Genomic DNA, 21,157 nt, shown 5'->3' with positions numbered 1-21,157 from the left:
GATGCCTCGTTAGCTTCTGTTCACGACTTTGACATAATCTATAAAATGGAGCAATCTACCGTAAATATTCCAGTAATATGTGGCCATCGACCACCAAAATCACTGCACAAACTCAATAACTTACCTATTAGGGACTGTACTAATAATATTACAATTGATCACCATTCATTCTCATCCAAGACCCCCACTTGCATTAATCTTAATAAATCCTCTCTTAAAATAGGTTTAATCAATACTCGATCCATAAAAACTAAATATCATCTTATCAAAGATCTCATTAGTCATTATTCCTTTGACGTATTATGTGTGGTAGAAACATGGCTAATGGATGGTGAAGAGGCTTATCTTTCATATGCCTGCCCCTCGGGCTACTCATATTTTTTTAACCATCGCTCTCATAAACGCGGAGGAGGACTGGCAGTATTTTTACGTAACTCATTAGTATTGCATAATACTAACCTTTCTACCGACTCTATTATCGAGACGTTACAATTTTCTTTAAGTACTAATCCCAAATTAGATATACTACTAGTTTATGTACCACCACCAATCAACAGCAATACCCTTCAATTATTAGAATCTTTGCTCTTTGATTTTGGTTCATCTTCTATTAACCCCCTAATTTTAGGAGATTTTAACATACATTTCGATGACCTAAACAATAACTACACCAAAGATATCTCTTCTATTTTGACCCAAATCGACTTTTGTACAACGCTCTCTCAACCCACTCATCAAGCAGGACATACTATTGACATGGTCTTCATACCAGTGACATCTAAAAAACATTTTTCATTCAGTTCTTTTATACCCGTCCCATGGTCAGACCATTTCTTAATTCCATTAACCTATTTCTCTCCAACAGTCAAAAATGAGACTGTTAGTAAAATTATCAAAATTAGAGATTTTAAAACATTATCCGTTAATCAACTAACCGAAAATTTCCATTTTACACCTTCTCATAGTACATCAATCACACTAGAAGATTACTTATTATTATGGGACGAGAATATTCAATCTTTCTTTGACAAAGTAGCTCCACTTCATACTAAATACATTTCAGCTAGAAAATGCTCGAATCCTTGGTTTACTGCCGAACTTTTATTAATTAAAAAACAACTGAGATCCCTTGAACGCTGTTGGAGAAAAAACAAAACTTTTTCTACTTTAGAAAAATTTAAAATACACTCCAATCTTTACAAAGAAAAAATAACTCAAGCAAAAAAGAAATATTACTCTGATCAAATTTTAAAAACTAGAAATGTTTCAACTCTATTTAAAATCCTTAAAACAATTACCCCATCTTCAAAGAAATTAGACTTCTCTTCTAGCCAGTTACCAACTGCACAGGAACTTGCAACCTATTTTGCAGATAAAATTAAAAATATTAGAGAACAATTTGAAGTTACTACTGAGCTTATCCCTGATCCATTAGATACAGCAACTTCATCAGGGCTTTCAGCAAAATGCTCTCAATTTCATCTTCCTTCTCTGGAAGAATTAAAGGCTCTAATCAAAACAATTAACTGTAAAGGTACACGAAATGAATCTATTCCGCCTTTTATCCTTAAAAAACATTTTGACTTCTTTGGACCTCTAATTCTCTTCCTGATTAACGAAAGTCTACAACACAGTACAATGCCAACGGCCTGGAAAACTTCTACTATTCATCCTATTGTTAAAGATCAAAAAATAGGCAGTTCAGAGAAATCAAATTATAGGCCAATTGCCAATATCCCATTTCTTGCTAAGATAACAGAGAAAATTGTTTTTAATCAAATATCGAACTTTATAGAACAAACAAATACACTTCATCCTAATCAAACCGGTTTTCGGCAACACCATTCCACCGAACATTCTCTAATAGGTATGACATCATCTATACTATATCACCTCGATCACCATTCTTCTGTCCTTTTGATTTCTCTAGATCTTTCAGCAGCATTCGACACAGTTGATCATAATCTTTTACTAAACAGATTACAATCTATTGGTATTTCTGAGCAAGTTCTTCTTTGGTTTAGGTCCTACTTTGATAATCGTACCTCTCTAGTCTCTTTTAATGATTCTGTTTCTTCGAGTTCTTCTAGCACTTATGGCATACCTCAAGGTTCTATTCTATCTCCTCTGCTGTTTAATATTTTCCTTTCTCCCCTTATGACTCTTTGTCAATCTATTGGTTTCTCAGTATTCGCTTACGCGGATGACGTACAACTCCTATATCCCCTTGACCCTCACAATGCATCAGAAATTGACATTATTAATGATAAACTTAAAAAGATTCACCTATGGTTGGACCAAAACAGATTATCCTTAAACATTAATAAAACCAACACTTTACTCTTTCCTTGGAAAGAAAATCACAAAATAGCAGTTTCTATTGATATACAAGGAGTTAAGCTCAAACAAGTAAATAAAATCCGGATACTAGGTATCATTTTAGACGAGAATCTTACTTATCACGAACACGTTAGTTATGTGGTCAAGAATACTTTCTATAGATTACGTCAAATTCGCTCCATCTCAAAATTCCTCTGTCCCAAATCTTTAAATATTCTTATTCATTCATTAATCATCTCAAAAATCGACTATTGCAATGCTTTATTCAAAGGAATGGCCCAAAAAGAAATCAGAAGATTACAAATTATCCAAAACACTTCTATCAAATTAATCACGGGGGCAAAAAAGTTTGATCATGTCACCCCGTTACTTCTAAAAGCACATTGGTTACCTGTGGCACACCGTATTCTCTATAAAATATCTTTACTCACCTTTAAATCATTGCAATATAAAACCCCTTCATTTATTTACAAAGTTTTAATCCCATACTCCTCTCAAAAAACTTTAAGATCAAACGAACAACTTTTATTGGTTATTCCTACCCTTAAAATGATCAATACACAAAGGCAATTCATTTTTACAGTTACAGCACCGCAAACGTGGAACTCCCTCCCGCTATACTTACGACAGGAGAAAAACCTTGATAAATTTAAAGGCCAACTTAAGAGCTTTCTTTTTAAAGACGCTTTCAATGTTTAATTGAAAAGCCAATCGCTCTTTATAGTAACAATCCATTTTACTTAATTATGTATTTTATTCCTAATAAACTAATTTTCCCTTACCCTTTGTATATTACCCTTAATTGTTCTTCCTTTTCTATCAGACAATGTAGTTCTTTCCCCTCCACCCTAATGTATCATGTTGTATTTTGTCTATGTTTAAAGATTTTTTCTTTTTAATCAATTTTGTTCTTGTTTACCCAATATTAATATTTTATGTACATCGCTTAGTAATTATTGATAGGCGATTGATCAAATATTGAATAAACTTGAAACTTGAAGTATACATCCTGCCGATCTGATCGTCCAAGTCGCTAAATTGTCCATCTTTATACCACATTTTCGTCCAACTTTTCGTCCAAGTCAAAAACGCCTAAAATAAGCCCTGTTGGATGTGGGAGGGGACTGCAAAGTGATGGACTGAACACCCAGACATGGCACCTAAATAGTGGGGTACCTTACAGGACACTGCTGTGAACTTCACAAAAAGGGTGCCATGTCTTCTCCTCACTACAGCTCCCTTATAAGTCACGGTGAGCCCCTCAAACCACATACAGAATCCCCTAGACCCACTTATCTACCACCCTAATAGCCCTTATGGCTGCAGTAGCCACTTATATGCCAGTACAAAAGGGTTTGGGGGGTGTATAGGGGAGTGCACATGATTCAGTATCAATGCAGTGATTACAGGGGCTTAAGGGCATGGGTCCTCCTCTCTATGGGTCCCTAACCCACCCCCAAGATGGCTTAAGCCACCTCTGTGCAGGATGACTAGGCTTTCCTATGCCAGGCGGCCAGGTGATGATGGTCTGGAGGCTGAATTTTAAAGGTGTGATTACGATTTTTATGAGTTGTGGGGGGGTCGGTGATCACTGGGGTAGTGTGTGGGGGTCTGTATTATGTGTTTGCAGTGCTTATCTAGTGGACTTTAGGTGGGTTTTTGTGACTTAGACCATGTTTTAAATGGTCTAAGTCACAACATCCAAGTTCAGTCGATCCTGGGCTGTATAAGCCTCCTGTGGCAGAAGGAGCAAAGGTGGATCTACTTGTTGGAATCTCTCCAGCCTGAAGGATTGAATGCCCGGATTGAGTGGGCGGCCTTTTTCGGTTCCTGATGGCGTTTGATTGGTGGAAGATAGTAAGAGGTGGAGCTTGTGTTAGTCTCTTCAGTGTGTGTGCTACAGAGTTTTCCCTGCGCCAGAAGTGATTTATGAAGTGGAGGGTGTGCCAGAGGAGCGCCGATGTGTCCGACTATATGCTTATGAAATTGACAACCCTGACGCAGCACGACAACACGAAACGGGAGGTTCCCAGTTGGGTTCCCTAGCTGCTTTGCCTAGGATTGTGAATTAAGAAGTGCCTGGAGAACGGCAGCAGCTAAGTGGGTTTTTTTCATTGGCCTCTTTGCTTGAGTCTGGACTGTAGTGCTTTTGTGCCCCTCCTCCACATTTTCACGTTTGGGGTTTTGTACCCCGGGTGCTGTTGGACATTTACTCTGCAGGCTATTACAGTGCTTTTTTGCCTTACAGTTTTTGTGTGTATGCAGGAGTGTTTTGTAGAAGTGGAGTTTTTTGCCAAATGAAGCAGAACTGAAGCTTTTTCTCCACTTCTTTTTTCTTTTCTTGTTTTCTGTTGTGGTTTGGTTATCTCCTGCTGGTTTAACACCTGTGCTGTAAAAGTGTGTGTGAAAGGCCTTTTAGTGTTGTTGAGTTTGCACCTCTTTTCCATATGGGGTTTTGTATGAATGTCATAGCCCATGTCCTGCCCAACTCCCGCCCTCGACAGTCCTCCTGAAATGCCCCGTTTAACTATGGTCGTTCAGCGGCACTATGAAGGCCTAGGTCGTTTAGAAATACATCCAAAACTTATTTTTATTATCTGTACTTGGGACGTATTTGGACAATGTTCGTCCAAGTGCCGACTTAGGCCGGTTTTTGGATGTTTTTTTCTTTCGATTATGAGCCCCTAAGGGCCTGTTTTACAAAGCCACTTGGCAACAGCCCTGAAGCCCCTAGAGATATAAAGGGCTTCGGGGCTGTTGCCGCGCGGCAGCTGCTAGTGCAGCTTTGTAAAGCAGGCTCTAAGTAGTAACAAACCAGAGAAAATTTTTTCCAGTGGATTTCCCCATGACCATCTTAACAATGGATTAAATGTTTTAAACAATGCTAAACTGCATAACAGAGCCATATTCAAGCATTCATTTTGTTGGCGCAATGTCTTGTCCATTAATTTTAATAGAATCCAAATTTCCATTTCCAAATGAAACTATAATATCTCCCCCCCCCCCCTCCCAAAGGTGATTCCCAGTTGCTCCTGCCCCACTGTTACTGTATTTCAAACTAGATGAACAGTTCATTTTGCCTTTGTGAAAGGAGACAAGATGGCCCCTTTCATCTATTGCTTTTGTAATAGGTTGAGTGCACTGACAAATAAAATAAGTTTATTTTAATAACATTGCAAGATTTTTTTCTTGCATGTGGTATAAATTGCTTTGAGTGTATAAGCTTACTGGCAATGCGTTTATATATCATACTGTATATATTATTGGTATATACAAAAATATCTAATATAGATAATGGTTACTGCGGATGAGCAGACTAGATGGGACCTTTGGCCTTTATCTGCCATCATGTTTCTACGGGCTCCTTTTACTAAGCTGCGTTAGGGCATTAACACGCGAAATAGTGCGTGCTACAATGCCATGCACGCTAGACGCTAATGCCAACATTGAGCTGGCCGTGTAGCGCAGGGTTAGTGCGCACTAATCTGCTGCGTGCGCTAAAAACGATAGCATACCTTAGTAAAAGGAGCCCTATGTTTCATTAATTGGAAAGGCGGGAGAAGGGAGATATGATAGAGACATTTAAATACTGTGGCCGGGCCAGACCCCAAGTAGGTGGGAAACCCCGGCTCGGATCACAGGTAAGATTTTTAGGAGCGCCTTTTATATGGTTGGTCAAAGGAAAAACCCGGAGACTGGACTTCTAGCAAAACTTCTTTGGGTTTATTAACATGCAAGCCCAAAACACCACTGCATGCACATTTGTCACAGTCATTGAGTTCACAGTATTTTACATAAGTCCCGGGCACACCGGATGTGCCTCTGCCTGTGACTGTCAATCTTCCTCAGTGCATTGAAATCATCATAAAAAAAAACAGAAAAATTTGCTTCTGCAGTTTCTTCACTGCTTCTGAGTTGTCCCCTCTTAGGGTTAAGGCTTCTCCTAGCCCGAGTTGGCTGGTTACTTTACAGCTGAGCACAACAGGTGTCAGCAAGCTTTCCACTATACTTTGTAGGAGAAAAAAAAAAACGTTTTTGGCTTTTATTATTTTCCTCTTTCTCTCCTAGTCCCTCCCTTTGAAGGACGTTCACAACCTGAACCCAGGTTGTGCGGGCAAACCTCCCTTATGCTAAAGGTCTTAATCGCCCACCCGAACATGCCTCTAACATCCAGAATTTTACTTCAAAGGGCACTTAAGAAAACTGAGGTTCAAGGAATTATTTTGGCATTACTTAATTAGGCACTGCTGCCATGCCTTTTCTAGCTCAAGACTCCATGTCCATGTCTTCCTCAAACATGTATTCTCCAGAGCCTTCCTCACTGAGCATTTCCCAGGCTGGCTCCAGGGGATTAGGGCTCTCTATGAAGTCCTGCACTTCTGCTGGTTCTTCCCATCCCCCTCTCTGAATACCTGCCAGCCCTCTCAAATCATTTTCCCCTTCCGGAACACCCTCTAGCTCCTCACCCCAAAACGTGCTAGGAAAGTTATGGTACTTCCCTGGAGGTAATCTCTCTCCCCTGGTGGGCTGGTGTCCTGAAAGCTTTCTTGGCTGGCTGGTGGAAGAAGGGAGATAGCAGCTATCTTGGTTTGCTGCTGGGCTCCTACAATCAGGAACAGGTGAGCCTCCTCCTCCCCTCTGATTACTCTGCCTTCTGCCTATTTGAGGTTTGCTTGGTTGCAGGGCTCGGTGACCAGCTCCACCCCCTTCTACCTGGATTCCTCCAACCTGGGGAAAGGAGTAATAGGGACTGGCTTGTGGTTTCAGTGCCCTCCCTTCCAGAATCCTGGGCTGACTCCACCCCTGCTTTTCCACCATGTTATTTGGTTGTGCTACCCTGCTGCTTTTACCAGGGGAAATAGGCTTTATTTTAGAGCTTACAGCCTTAAGGGCAGTATTTCTGACTGGACCCACAGTCTTTTTACTTGTGACAGGGGCTTCCCTGTCACATACCCCCCTACTTAAAACACTATTAGTCCTTTCCAGGTCACCCTCCTCTGAGTGTCCTTCCCCTAGACGTAACAGGATCTTTTTGGGTATAGGTTCTTTCCCTGTCCCCACTTTCGAATCTGAGGAGCCCCATCCTTGCTCCCCTCGAGTTGTGTCCGTTCTTATTTCCTCTTCCTTCAGCTCAGGAATCACGGCACGCTCACATATAAGTTGGGCAATCCAATCTCCCTCTTTTATCTTGTATTCTTTTTCCCCTAGATTCATGACTAGAATCTTTAAGGGACCTCGGAAATCCGGGTCGATCACTCCAGCCCCAATGTGGATCCCATGCTGGAGCGCCAATCCCGACCTTGACGCAATGCGCCCATAACACCCCTCAGGTAATCCTACTACCAGGCCCGTGTTCACTAATCCTCTGCCCCCCTTGGGTACTTTAAGCTCCTGGATACTGCTTAAATCTATTCCCACTGAGCACGGAGTAGCCCGAGCTGGCATCCTGGCTTTAGAGGATAGCTTCATGAACTTTAACACTGGCTTCCTAGCGGCTTGCTGGGCTACCGCTATCTGGACTTCCTTGCAACTAGACCCTGGGGAAGCCTCTGCACCGCCTCCTGTAGGAAGCTCAATACCCTTATTACATTCAGAGCATTCCTTGCACCACTTTCTCACCTCTTGCTCTAGGCCCGGCCAATAAAATTGGGCCTGCAGCCGTTTAACCGTAGGGTCTTGGGGTAGGTGAGCTTTCCCCAGGTCTCTATGAATGGCCCAAAATATCTGTCTCCTAAAGACAGCCGGCACTACTAAGCGCCTTTGTTTACGCCTAGCCCTGGGATTCCACCCCACCTGGTACAGCAGACCTCCCATCACCTGAAATTGGCGGGATCCTCTTCCTATTTCCTCCCACTGCTCTATAGCATAACTCAATGTGGAATCCCCCCTTTGCTCCCGGCCTAAGGTAGGGAACCGTTGCGCTACCTCATAGGGTACCCAGGGTTTCCAAGGCAGTTGACCTTCTCCCCCCTTGCTTTGGCAACAGGCCTTCTTATCAGCTCTCCTCTCGGACCTACTCTTGGGCCTCTTCTGGGAAGGCTTCTCCAGAATACTATCTTCCAGGGGAAAAATTTTGGCTAACTCCCCTTCGGACCCTACTGGAGCCCTACCTCCCTGAGCGCGAAAGCAGTCCCAGAAATAGGGCCACTCCCGCCCCAAGATCACTTCATATGGGGGCCTTGGCATAAGTGCCATATTCAAGTCATGCTTTCTCCCTTGATATTCCACCCAGACTTTCTTTATCTCATAAGGTAAGGAGGTTCCATGCATGCATTGTATGTGTGATTTCCCTTGAGGTCTATCTATCTCCTGCCCCTTGGCTTTGAGGATCCGTGCCCACACCCTCTGAGATAGGATAGATTGGTTGGCCCCGGAGTCTAACAGGGCCACTACTGGCACCCCCTCCACCTTTACCTGGATCATGCACCCCCCCTTAAGACCCAGTATTGGGAACCCAGCCCTGTTCGTCAGGTTCCTCTTGGCCGGACATTGCTGCCTCCAATGACCTGGCTTCCCGCAGGCAAAACATTTACCAGCACGCGGACCCCTGGCTGGACCCTGATACATGCCCCCGGCTCTCCAGAAGCATCTTTTTAGACCTTGTATCAAGGCTCTAGGACGCTCCTTCTGAGCCCTATATGCTGCTTGGAACTGTCTCTCATAATGGTCTGGGCCATAGCCCCGATAAATGTCATCATCTGCAGCTAATTTATGAAGTCTTATAGGCTCCCCGAAAGGAGCGCCTACCGGCCCGATGACTGCTCCAGCGTGGCCGGCAACCGGCGGTGTAGGACGCTGTGCCAAGGTGTTGATGGCCTGAATCTGGGCTCCCATCTGTTGCAACAACTCGGTATGTCGGGTTTGCTGTGCTTGATGGTCTGCCTTCCACAGATCGGCCTGAGACTGTAGCATGTCCTGAAACCGTTGCTGGAGTCTGTTCATCTCCGCCTCTAATCCGGTCAGGAACTTGGACGCCTCCATCCTGAAAGTAAACCAAAAAGAAAAGGAAACCCAAGTGCGGCTCTTAGCTTCAGGGATTTCCCTCCGCCCTTTCCAGAGTTCTCTGGTCCCCTTACCCTGCAATCCACACCAGCCCTCCCTAAGTACTTTTACCTCGGGGACTGATGTGTCTCAGCATTTGGGATCTTAGGGCCTCCCCAGCCACTCCTCCGACCAGGATCTCTGGAACACAGCTCACACGTCTGGACTCCTCTCCGCTCCACCGCAGACTGCTCTCCTAGGCACCTTGCTGCTACTTCTTGGTCCTCGCCTAGAACCACGCCCTCCTGGCGTTGCACTTCCTTCTGGCTTAATATTTGTAATCCACAAAAGATTTAAGTCGAAAGAGCAAAAATCATTAATGTCACTGTTTCCAGCACTCAGGTCTTTCAAAAAAAACCCTCCAATTGTCCACACTTTGGGATTCAAATCCAGGAGTATTGCCCAACTCTGTACACAGTATCTGGTGGCAATATCTTCCCTCCAAATTGCAAATAGTTCTCTGGGTTTTGTAATTTTTTTTTTTGTTGTTGTTGTTTTTTTTTTTTTCCAAGTCCAAAATCACAAAAAAAAAAATTCACCAGAATTTCCCTTATTTTTATTTTTTTTTTTTTTTTCCCACTGGTGCACTTCCTTCACCAACCTGTGGGCGGCGCTAGATCCCACCACTGCCACCAACTTCCTGTGGCCGGGCCAGACCCCAAGTAGGTGGGAAACCCCGGCTCGGATCACAGGTAAGATTTTTAGGAGCGCCTTTTATATGGTTGGTCAAAGGAAAAACCCGGAGACTGGACTTCTAGCAAAACTTCTTTGGGTTTATTAACATGCAAGCCCAAAACACCACTGCATGCACATTTGTCACAGTCATTGAGTTCACAGTATTTTACATAAGTCCCGGGCACACCGGATGTGCCTCTGCCTGTGACTGTCAATCTTCCTCAGTGCATTGAAATCATCATAAAAAAAAACAGAAAAATTTGCTTCTGCAGTTTCTTCACTGCTTCTGAGTTGTCCCCTCTTAGGGTTAAGGCTTCTCCTAGCCCGAGTTGGCTGGTTACTTTACAGCTGAGCACAACAGGTGTCAGCAAGCTTTCCACTATACTTTGTAGGAGAAAAAAAAAACGTTTTTGGCTTTTATTATTTTCCTCTTTCTCTCCTAGTCCCTCCCTTTGAAGGACGTTCACAACCTGAACCCAGGTTGTGCGGGCAAACCTCCCTTATGCTAAAGGTCTTAATCGCCCACCCGAACATGCCTCTAACATCCAGAATTTTACTTCAAAGGGCACTTAAGAAAACTGAGGTTCAAGGAATTATTTTGGCATTACTTAATTAGGCACTGCTGCCATGCCTTTTCTAGCTCAAGACTCCATGTCCATGTCTTCCTCAAACATGTATTCTCCAGAGCCTTCCTCACTGAGCATTTCCCAGGCTGGCTCCAGGGGATTAGGGCTCTCTATGAAGTCCTGCACTTCTGCTGGTTCTTCCCATCCCCCTCTCTGAATACCTGCCAGCCCTCTCAAATCATTTTCCCCTTCCGGAACACCCTCTAGCTCCTCACCCCAAAACGTGCTAGGAAAGTTATGGTACTTCCCTGGAGGTAATCTCTCTCCCCTGGTGGGCTGGTGTCCTGAAAGCTTTCTTGGCTGGCTGGTGGAAGAAGGGAGATAGCAGCTATCTTGGTTTGCTGCTGGGCTCCTACAATCAGGAACAGGTGAGCCTCCTCCTCCCCTCTGATTACTCTGCCTTCTGCCTATTTGAGGTTTGCTTGGTTGCAGGGCTCGGTGACCAGCTCCACCCCCTTCTACCTGGATTCCTCCAACCTGGGGAAAGGAGTAATAGGGACTGGCTTGTGGTTTCAGTGCCCTCCCTTCCAGAATCCTGGGCTGACTCCACCCCTGCTTTTCCACCATGTTATTTGGTTGTGCTACCCTGCTGCTTTTACCAGGGGAAATAGGCTTTATTTTAGAGCTTACAGCCTTAAGGGCAGTATTTCTGACTGGACCCACAGTCTTTTTACTTGTGACAGGGGCTTCCCTGTCACAATACCTACATGGCATAAATGCGGATGAGTCATAAGAACATAAAAATAGCCTTACTGGGTCGGACCAGTGGTCCATCAAGCCCAGTAGCCCGTTCTCACGGTGGCCAATCCAGGTCACTAGTACCTTGCCAAAACCCAAGGTGTAGCAATATTCCATGCTACCGATACAAGGAAAACAGTGGCTTTCTCAATAACAGACTATGCAGTTTTCCTCCAGGAATTTGTCCAAACCTTTCTTAAAACCAGCTATGTTATCCGCTCTTACCACAACCTCTGGCAATGCGTTCTAGAGTTTAACTATTCTCTGAGTGAAAAAAAATTTCCTCCTATTGGTTTTAAAAGTATTTCGCTGTAACTTCATCGAGTGTCCCCTAGTCTTTGTAATTTTTGACGGAGTGAAAAATCGATCCACTTGTACCCGTTCTACTCCACTCAAGATTTTGTAGACTTCAATCATATCTCCCCTCAGCCATCTCTTTTCCAAGATGAAGGGCCCTGTCGAGTCTCTTTCATCTGAAATTAGAGGGCAAAGGATGAAGTTAAGAGGTGATAAGCTCAGGAGTAATCTAAGGAAATATTTTTTTACAGAAAGGGTGGTAGATGAGTGGAACAAACTCCCGGAAGAGGTGATGGAGACAGAGACTGTCTCTGATTTCAAGAAGCCTGGGATGGGCACGTGGGATCTCTAAGAGAGAGGAAGAGATAATCATATATTATTGAATACTCAATTAATGAATATTTGGCAGATATTAGATATTTTTGTATTATTTGACATATCTGCTGACAAAATTGATTTGTGCTTTTCTGGCATCTTATTGGCATATACAAGACATTAGTTGCACTGGCAAGTTGTCAAATGAAGCGTACAAATGGTTTTTCTAGTAAGCAATTAAAACTACTAACAGGGAATTTCTAATGATGGTAAACCCCACTGGTGATGAACTGACCATCATTGTAACTGTTTTTTTTTTAAGGTTGAATAGGTTATGCTCTTAATGCAGAAGGAATCTGCTGCTGTGATTTTGAAGCCCAAATGCAGGTTTGTCACATTTTAGGTAAGTTTTTTCCTTGTTGAAAAGCACATATCTGGAGAGCTGCACTGCTAATGGATCAGTGTCATGCTCTAGCTGTTTCAACTGTCGATAGTGATTGTACTTAACGCTGCCTTAAGAGGTGTGGTGTATAGCTGTATTATCAGATGTCTGGTAGCCTAGCCGCTACTCTAATTAAGATCAGTCTGGAAGGCACAGCACTGCATCTCCCTAACCTCTACCCCTTGATCTGATCCCCAGAACACAGGCCCCTCCCCGACCAGACCCTCTTATGATCCCATCCACATAGGGCTTCTTTTACTAAGCTGCGTTAGGGCTTTAACGCATGGAATAGCGCACGCTACAATGCCGCCCGCACTAGACGCTAATGCCAGCATTGAGCTGGCGTTAGTTCTAGTCGCGTAGCGTGGGGTTAGCATGTGCTAATCTGCTGCATGCGCTAAAAATGCTAGTGTACCATAGTAAAAGGAGCCCTAAGTAACCTCATTTGAATCCTCTTGCACCCCTTTCCCCTAAACGTAGACCCCTTTTTCTGATTATCCTCAAAGCTCTTCCATAGAGAACACTCCCCATTATAATCTCCCCTCAAAACCCCACCCCCAATAGCAGATCTTCCAATCCAACCTCTCCCTCCAAGATCCCCCCCACCCACTGACCCAAGCACCATTATTTTAACTTTTCAATTAAGGTATGGAAAGTGCAAAAACATACCATATTTTAGTAAATATCCCTCCTTTGGAAATAATTTGATAAGGAACCAACCATAATTAAATGGTAAGTCATTTCAGTAAAACAACAAAAAGATTGTGGAACAGAAGATTGGATGTACCAGTTTCTGGTTTAATAAGCATCCAAATAACTTAAAAATAATAATCTTTAAAACAATCCACAAAGGGTGTATCTGCTCCCTGCAGTAGCTTAGCTGGAACAATGAAAGAAAATCCCCCTCTGCCTTAGATGTCATCAGTCTCCTGGCTAATTTGGAAAAAAAAGTAAACAATCGTTGAAGACATTTTATTTTGAATCAGCATTTAAAGCACATTGCAGCAAGGGATGGAGATTGGGTTTTTAAAAAAATGCTTTTCCCTATCATTAAATGGCATTCTTTTTTGGGTTTTGTTGTGATGGAAGAGGCTGAGTTGAATTTAGTGGCAATCACAGAGATGTTGTTCATGGAGAGCCATGACTGGGATATAGGTACACCAGGTTATAAACTGTTCAGTAAAGACAGGGTTGGAAGAAGAGGATGGGGAGTGGCAAGAGATGCCACTGCAAAAGATTCTTTGATAGAACACTATCCTTCCAAGCAGGCATTTGGAACAACACCCTTAGCGACCACCTCTTGAACTCCCCAATGTACCAAGCTCTCAGAGGAGCACTGAAAATCCATTTATTCAACAAGTTCATTTGATACTCCAAGCCTCTGACTCATTCTAAAAGCCCCTCCGCCCCTCTCTTCCCACTTCTCTTCCCCTTTCTCCCCTACGCTCCCTCCCCCTCTCTTTTCCTCTACCCCCTACCCCCTTACTTATACTGATACCTGTTACCACAATCCAACTTTGTAACTACTATACTGTCTAGAACCGAACAGGTTCATTATCCACTTTGTACTTTTCCACTACTGTAACTGTATACCATCTTGAACTGAAAAGGTATGACGGGATATAAATAAAGCTTTATTATTATTATTATTATTATATGTTAATGGTCATATTAAAGCCACACAATTGTAGGATCTACAAGGTAAGGGATAGGGGCTTGTATATCACTGTGGGTCAAACTGGAAAGAAGGAATGAAAAATGTATTTACTTTTGTGTGATATACAGTACAGGCCTCCTTCACAGAAGGAAGAAGTGGACAGAGATTTAATAGAAGACAATCAAAATATAGCTATAAAAGGTAAAATACTAATAGGAGATTTTAATATGCCCGATGTTGATTGGGGTATCCCTATTGCGGGATCTCCTAGAAGTTAAGAGATCCTGGATTCTCTACAAGGAGAACTGTTCCAGCAGTTGGTAGTGGAACACTTGCGGGATGGGACTCAGTGCTTGCATACGGGGAAAGTGCTTCTGATGCTACAGTGGGTGATCATCTGGCATCCAGTGATCACTGAAAGTACGGTTTAATATTAAAACGGGTATAGAGACCCGGGTATAGAGAGAGCTCATTCGAAAGTGAAGGTTCTAAACTTCCTTTGTTCAGATGGGGGATTATGTCAAAGAATTGCTGTCTGGATGGGATCATCTGGAAGAAGTAGGAAAGGAGCAGGCAAATCTGAAAGGAACTATTGTATGGGCAACAAACCATTTCTAAGGAAAAGGATAGGGATGGGGATAGGGATTGGGACTTGTATACCGCCTTTTTGTAGTTTTACAACCACACTCAAGGCAGTTTACCTACAGGTACTTCAAGCATTTTCCAAATCTGTCCCAGTGGGCTCACAGTCTATCTAATGTAGCTGTAAAGTACATTAGATAGATGTCATGTACTGAAAGTAAGTAAAAGTAAGACGAAAAAAAATGGCTCCTTTGATTCTCAAAAGTAGTAGCTGATAAGGTAAGGAAAAAGAGATAAACTTTCATAAACTACAACAGATTGCAGAAAGAAAATGATAGGCACAAAAATCTGGGAAAAGAAGCTGGTCAAGTAGTCAGGAAAGCAAAGATGCAAATGGAAGAAGAAGAAATAGCAGACATGGTAAAACAGGGTGGCAAGCAGTGTTCCCTCTAAGCGGGCGGGTGTTGTGAGCAAACTTTTTTCACCGTGAGCCAAAAATATCGGGCGCCAGCAAGTTATGAGCCAACTCGCCCGATTCTCCTCTCGCCGCCCTGCCATCTGCCGTACGCCTCTTCCGATTGTGCGCTGTGACGAGAAACGTGTGCGCTGCGATGTAATATTTTGTGCGCCAGCGCAGCTTAGCGGGAACACTGGTTCAAATGGTTTTATTTATTTCCCCAAATTTATTTTTGTTATACGCATTGAAAATATTTGATATTGCGTTTAAATCAAAATCTCAATAAACTTGAAACGAGTGCCCGTGAGATTGTGGGAGGGTTAAATACTCAAAACTTAGAAGTTTTTGCTACGCCAGCTTTCTGGTATCTTTACATACAGTGGCGTACCTAGCATATGTAACATCCGGGGCCCATCATTTTTTGGCACCCCCCCCCATCTGTAAGAAAAACATGATTTTTAGTAACAAACCACACGTCACACATGAGTACCTAGGAAAAGGCAGCATCTTACATATTGCAGTGAGCAGTACATCAATACACCCATTGTAAAACTAAACAAGCCAGACCAGCACAGATCAATCCTACACCGTCAATCCTAACAGAAAACACACAGAACACAGAAAACACCTTCGCCTAGTAAGGAATATGTAATCACAAACTAACCCCTCCCTCTTTTACAAAACTGTAGTGTGGATTTTAGCTACGGAGGTAACAGCTCTGATGCTCATAAAATTCTGAGCATCAGAGCTGCTACCACCAAGGCTGGTGCTAAAAACGCTTCACAGTTTTGTAAAAGGGGGGATAAAATAAAAATACATAGACAAAGGTTAAATTGAACCAGCAAGAAGCTGGACTCTGCATACAATGCTTCACAGAAACAGTGACACATGTCTCCTAAAGCAATAAATAAATAGAAATTTTTTTCTACCTTTGTCTTCTGTGGTTTCTCCTTTCCTCATCTTCTTGTAACTCTCTTCCTTCCATCCACTGTCTGCCGTCTCTCTTCCCCTATATGGCATCTTCTCTCCTTCTATGCCCCTTCCAGAAACTGTATGCCTCCCCCTTCCATCTCTCCTTTCACCCCATTGGTCTGGCATCTCTCTCCTCGCCTTTCCTCTCCCACACCTCTCCTCATAGTCTGGTATCTCCCCTTCCCTGATTCTCTGGCATCTCTCTCCTTTCCTTTTCTTCCATCTTTCGCTCCCCCTCCATGCTCTCACATCTCCCCCTTCCTTTTCCCTTAGACTGGCATACCTTCCTCCTACGCTCCAAGCCCTGGCATCTCCTTTAATTCCCTCCCTCATCTTCCTTCTCCCTCCAGCTGGGTACCGCAACACTCTTCCCTGCAGCTCTGCACTTCCCCACAATTGCCATGCTTCGGTTCCTCTTCTTCCTTCCTTCCTCCCCCCCCCCCCCCCCGCGGGACCCTGCGGCACCATCAACTCTTACTCCCTCTAATGTCGGCCCTGCAGCTCCAGACTTCCTCGCACCTTCTCCCCTCCCCCTTTGGATCGCTATTATTTTAAATGTTATAGCCGCGGAGCTGTATCCATCAGTGGAGATGTCTAACCTCGGCCTGCCCCGGAACTCTTACTGCAACAGTGACTTCCTGTTCCTGCCTAGACGGGCGGCTGCTGCAGTAAGAGTTCCGGGGCAGGCCGCGGCTATAACATTTAAAATAATAGCGATCCAAAGGGGGAGGGGAGAAGGTGCGAGGAAGTCTGGAGCTGCAGGGCCGACATTAGAGGGAGTAAGAGTTGATGGTGCCGCAGGGTCCCGCGGGGGGGGAGGAAGGAAGGAAGAAGAGGAACCGAAGCATGGCAATTGTGGGGAAGTGCAATCCCCTTACCTTTGCGACGCGTGTGTGCGCTGTGAAGAGAAACTTGTGCGCTGCGATGTAATATTTTGTGCGTGAGCGCAGGCCAACGCAGCTTAGCGGGAACACTGGTGGCAAGACATTTTTTAAATATATTAGTGATAGAAGGAAGTGCAATAGTGGCATTGTGAAACTCAAAGGTGAAGAGGAGGGATATGTAGAAGCTAGTGCTGCCCGATTCAGGAAAAAAAAATTTCGATTCGATTCAATTCAGCCTATTGAATTGGTTTTTCGATTCGATTCTCCTGCCCAATGGGTGTTTTTTTTTTTTTTTTTCAAACATCCTGGTGGGTTTATTTTATAGCTTCTTCACCCCCTTTGCCTTCTCCTAACCACACTGGCGCTGTGATGTAAACAAAATAAAGAAACAAAAATGACATTTCCTCTCTCTGTTAAATCCTAGCTCACGTTTGTGGTCTAACACCAGCTCTGGCAGGATACATGTTTCAAATCTGACATATTGTATTCACAAAACAGAAAATAAAATTGTTTTTTCTACCTTTTGTTGTCTGGTCAATATTAAAATCTTGTTGGTCCCAGCCTCTGCTTGTCTTCTGATAACTTGCTTGCCAGGGTCTCCTTCTTTTCTTCTTTCTCTGTGCTAACCATCAATCTTCTATCTCTGTCCTCCCCTTCCGTTTCCCTTCCCTTCCCAGGAGGTCTGGCATCTTTCCTTTTTTTCGTCTCCCTCCACAGATCCACCTTTTCTTAACTACCCTTTCATCCAGCATCTTTCCCTCCTTCCCCACCACACCAGGGTCCACCATCTCTCCCTTTCTTTTCCCAACTACCCTCCTATCCAGTATCTCTATCCCCCCCCTCCACACCATCCCTTGTGTCCAACTTCTCTCACTTTCTGTTCCTTCCCTCCCTAAATCCCATTTTCCATCATCTTTCTCCCTCTCCTCTATTTTTAGACCCATTATTTCTTTCCCCCCCCAAAGTTCAGTATATGCACATCTCTTTTAACCCCCCTTCCCTCCCTCCCTAAATGTACTTCTACACCAGGGCCCCCCTCCCCTGAAGGTCTGTCCCCCCTGAAGGCCTGTCCCCCCCTTAAAGGCCTGTCCCCCCTGAAGGCCTGCACCTCCCCATAAAGGCCTGCCTGCCCCCCCTTGAATGCCCGCATGCCCCCCCCTTTGAAGGCCTGCCTGCCCACTCCCCCTTGAAGGCCTGCATGACTGTCCCCCCTGAAGGACTGCTCTCACCCCCTCCCCCAGAAGGCCTGCGTGTTCCCCCTGGCCTCCCACTGGCGTCTAGCTTCCCCCTCTGGCCTCCCCGCACCGTTTACCTTACAGGAGCAGCCTGCAGAGAAGATTGCGGTACTAGCGATCTTTGCAAACTGCTTCGAGCTATTTCCTCTGCAGTGGTCCCACTCCTCCTCTGACGTCAGAGGCAGGATTGCGGCGGAGGAAACAGCTGCGATGCAATTTGCAAAGATCACTAGTACCGCGATCTCCTCTGCAGGCTGCTCCTATAAGATAAACGATGTGGGGAGGCCAGGGGAGAAGCCAGACGCCAATTGGGGAGAACCGGACGCCGGAGGGGAACCGGATGCCAGGGGGGAGAACCAGACAGCAGCACTTCGCGACTGCGAGCACCTACTAATAAAGGTGCCTGAATCACATCTATGCAGATGCTTACCGCTGCCATATGTCAAAAGAGGCGGGGTTGACATTTGATGCTGTTAAGCATGATTCTACATTGAAGACAGATGCCAGAAATGAAGGCCTGTAAAACTCTAGCCTACATTTCCAGCACTTAACTTCAATACAGACTGTGATTCTCAGAATGGTACGTAGTTTGAGTGACGTACAACTGGTGCCATTTTTTCAGGTATAGTCCCCACAGTGATGAACTGGGTCAGGAACTGGTTGAGTGGAAAGTGACAGAGGGTAGTGATCAATGGAGATCACTCTGAGGAAAGGTTCAGTTCTTGGGTCTGTTCTTTATAACATTTTTGTAAGCGATATTGCTGAAGGGCTGACTGATAAGATTTGCCTCTTTGCAGATTATACTAAAACTTGCAATAGAGAAGACACCCCTGTTGGTGTGGAAAACATGAGGAAGTACCTAGTAAAGCTTGAAGAATGGACTGAAATAAGGCAGCTAAGATTTAATGCTAAGAAATGCAATGTTTAGGCTGCAAAAATCTGAGAGAATGATACAGTTTAGGGGATGAAGAACTTTTGTGCATGAAACAGGAGCAGGACTTGGGTGTGATAGTATGCGATGATCTTAAGGTGGCCAAACAGGTTGGAAAGGCAACGCAAAAGCTAGAAGGATGATTGGGTACATAAGGAGAGGGATGGCCAGTAGGAAAAAGGAGGTATTGGTGCCCCTGTATAAGATTGGTGAGACCTCATTTAGAATATTGTATGCAATTTTGAAGACCGCATCTTCAAAAATATATAAACAGGATGGAGTCAGTCCAGAAGAAGGCAACTAAAATGGTTGGTGGTCTACGTCATAAGGCATATGGAGACAGACTTAAAGATCTCAATATGTATACTTTGGAGGACAGGCAGAAGAGAGCAGATATAATAGAGATGTTTAAATACCTATGTGGCATAAATGTGCATGAGGCAAATCTCTTTCATTTGAAAGGAAGCTCCAGAATGAGAGGGCATTTGCTCAGGAATAATCTAAGGAAATACTTTTTTACAGAAAGGGTAGTAGATGCATGGAATAGGCTCCCGGTAGAGGTGGTAGTGAGACAGACTGTGTCTGAATTCAAGAAAGCTTGGGACAGGCATATGGGATCTCTTAGGGAGAGGAGGAGATAGTGGATGGTGTGGATGGGCAGACTGGATGGGGCCATTTGGCCTTTTTCTGCCGTCATATTCAAATGTTCAAAAAACAAGTGAATTCTTCTCTGAGTGAAAAAAAAATTTCCTCCTATTTGTTTTAAAAGTATTTCCCTGTAACTTCATCGAGTGTCCCCTAGTCTTTCTAATTTTTGACGGAGTGAAAAATCAATCCACTTTTACCCGTTCTACTCCACTCAGGATTTTCTAGACTTCAATCATATCTCCCCTCAGCTTCAGTATTATATCTTAGGGACGGGCAGTCAGAACATTTTCCTTTTGTACTGTTTCCCATGTTGTTTATTGGATGTTCATTCCATTCATGTTCATTCGGCCATTTTTTTTCATCACAGGAGCAAAGTCTTGGAGTGTGCACTCTTTCTGAAAAAGTCTGCATTGATTTTATAAATGGCACCAAAAAGTTAGAAACTGAGTAGTGTGGCATAAGCACAATTCTATAAAATTAGGCCCACTTTATAAAATCATACTTAGTGGTGCCTAAAGTGGGCTTAGGCATCGATAAGTGTCCTAACCTTAGGCACACCCTATTTATGCCACAGTTTTCTTGGCCTACCGTATTTTCGCGGATATAACGCGCGCGTTATACGTGATTTTACGTACCGCGCATACCCCTCGCGCGTTATATGCCTGAGCGCGGTATACAAAAGTTTTTAAACATAGTTCCCACCCCGCCCGACGCCCGATTCACCCCCCCAGCAGGACCGCTCGCACCCCCACCCCGAACGACCGCTCGCACGCGCTCCCACCCGCACCTGCATCCACGATCGGAGCAAGAGGGAGCCCAAGCCCTCTTGCCCGGCCGACTCCCCGACGTCCGATACATCCCCCCCCCGGCAGGACCACTCGCACCCTCACCCCGAAGGACCGCCGACTCCCCAACAATATCGGGCCAGGAGGGAGCCCAAACCCTCCTGGCCACGGCGACCCCCTAACCCCACCCCGCACTACATTATGGGCAGGAGGGATCCCAGGCCCTCCTGCCCTCGACGCAAACCCCCTCCCCCCAACGACCGCCCCCCCCCAAAACCTCCGCCCGTCCCCCAGCCGACCCGCGACCCCCCTGGCTGACCCCCACGACACCCCCACCCGCCTTCCCCGTACTTTGTGTAGTTGGGCCAGAAGGGAGCCCAAACCCTCCTGGCCACGGCGACCCCCTAACCCCACCCCGCACTACATTACGGGCAGGAGGGATCCCAGGCCCTCCTGCCCTCGACGCAAACCCCCCTCCCTCCAACGACCGCCCCCCCCCAAGAACCTCCGACCGCCCCCCTAGCCGACCCGC

General features: G+C 44.7%; 2 protein-coding genes across 9 annotated transcripts in view; both read right to left on the bottom strand.

Moving 5' to 3' along the window:
* Positions 1–21,157, bottom strand: part of CALCR (calcitonin receptor) — a 587,401-nt gene that overhangs the window by 475,415 nt on the left and 90,829 nt on the right. The window lies entirely within an intron of this gene.
* On the bottom strand, positions 6,368–9,855 carry LOC117354149. The gene is made up of 2 exons (XM_033931110.1): positions 9,454–9,855; positions 6,368–9,322 (listed from the first exon to the last, which is right to left on the bottom strand). The coding sequence occupies exon 2, from the start codon at positions 9,319–9,321 to the stop codon at positions 6,607–6,609; it is 2,715 nt and encodes a 904-aa protein (XP_033787001.1). The 5' UTR covers position 9,322; positions 9,454–9,855; the 3' UTR covers positions 6,368–6,606.

Source organism: Geotrypetes seraphini, chromosome 2 (assembly GCF_902459505.1).
Source record: "Geotrypetes seraphini chromosome 2, aGeoSer1.1, whole genome shotgun sequence".
NCBI classification, from domain to species: Eukaryota; Metazoa; Chordata; class Amphibia; order Gymnophiona; family Dermophiidae; genus Geotrypetes; species Geotrypetes seraphini.
The sequence above is the reverse complement of the archived record's forward strand: the minus strand, read 5'-3'. Positions and strand labels throughout refer to the sequence as shown.

Bases quoted from the DNA above. Each gene is read 5' to 3' on its own strand.
- LOC117354149 (XM_033931110.1), bottom strand. From the start codon at position 9,321: ATGGAGGCGTCCAAGTTCCTGACCGGATTAGAGGCGGAGATGAACAGA.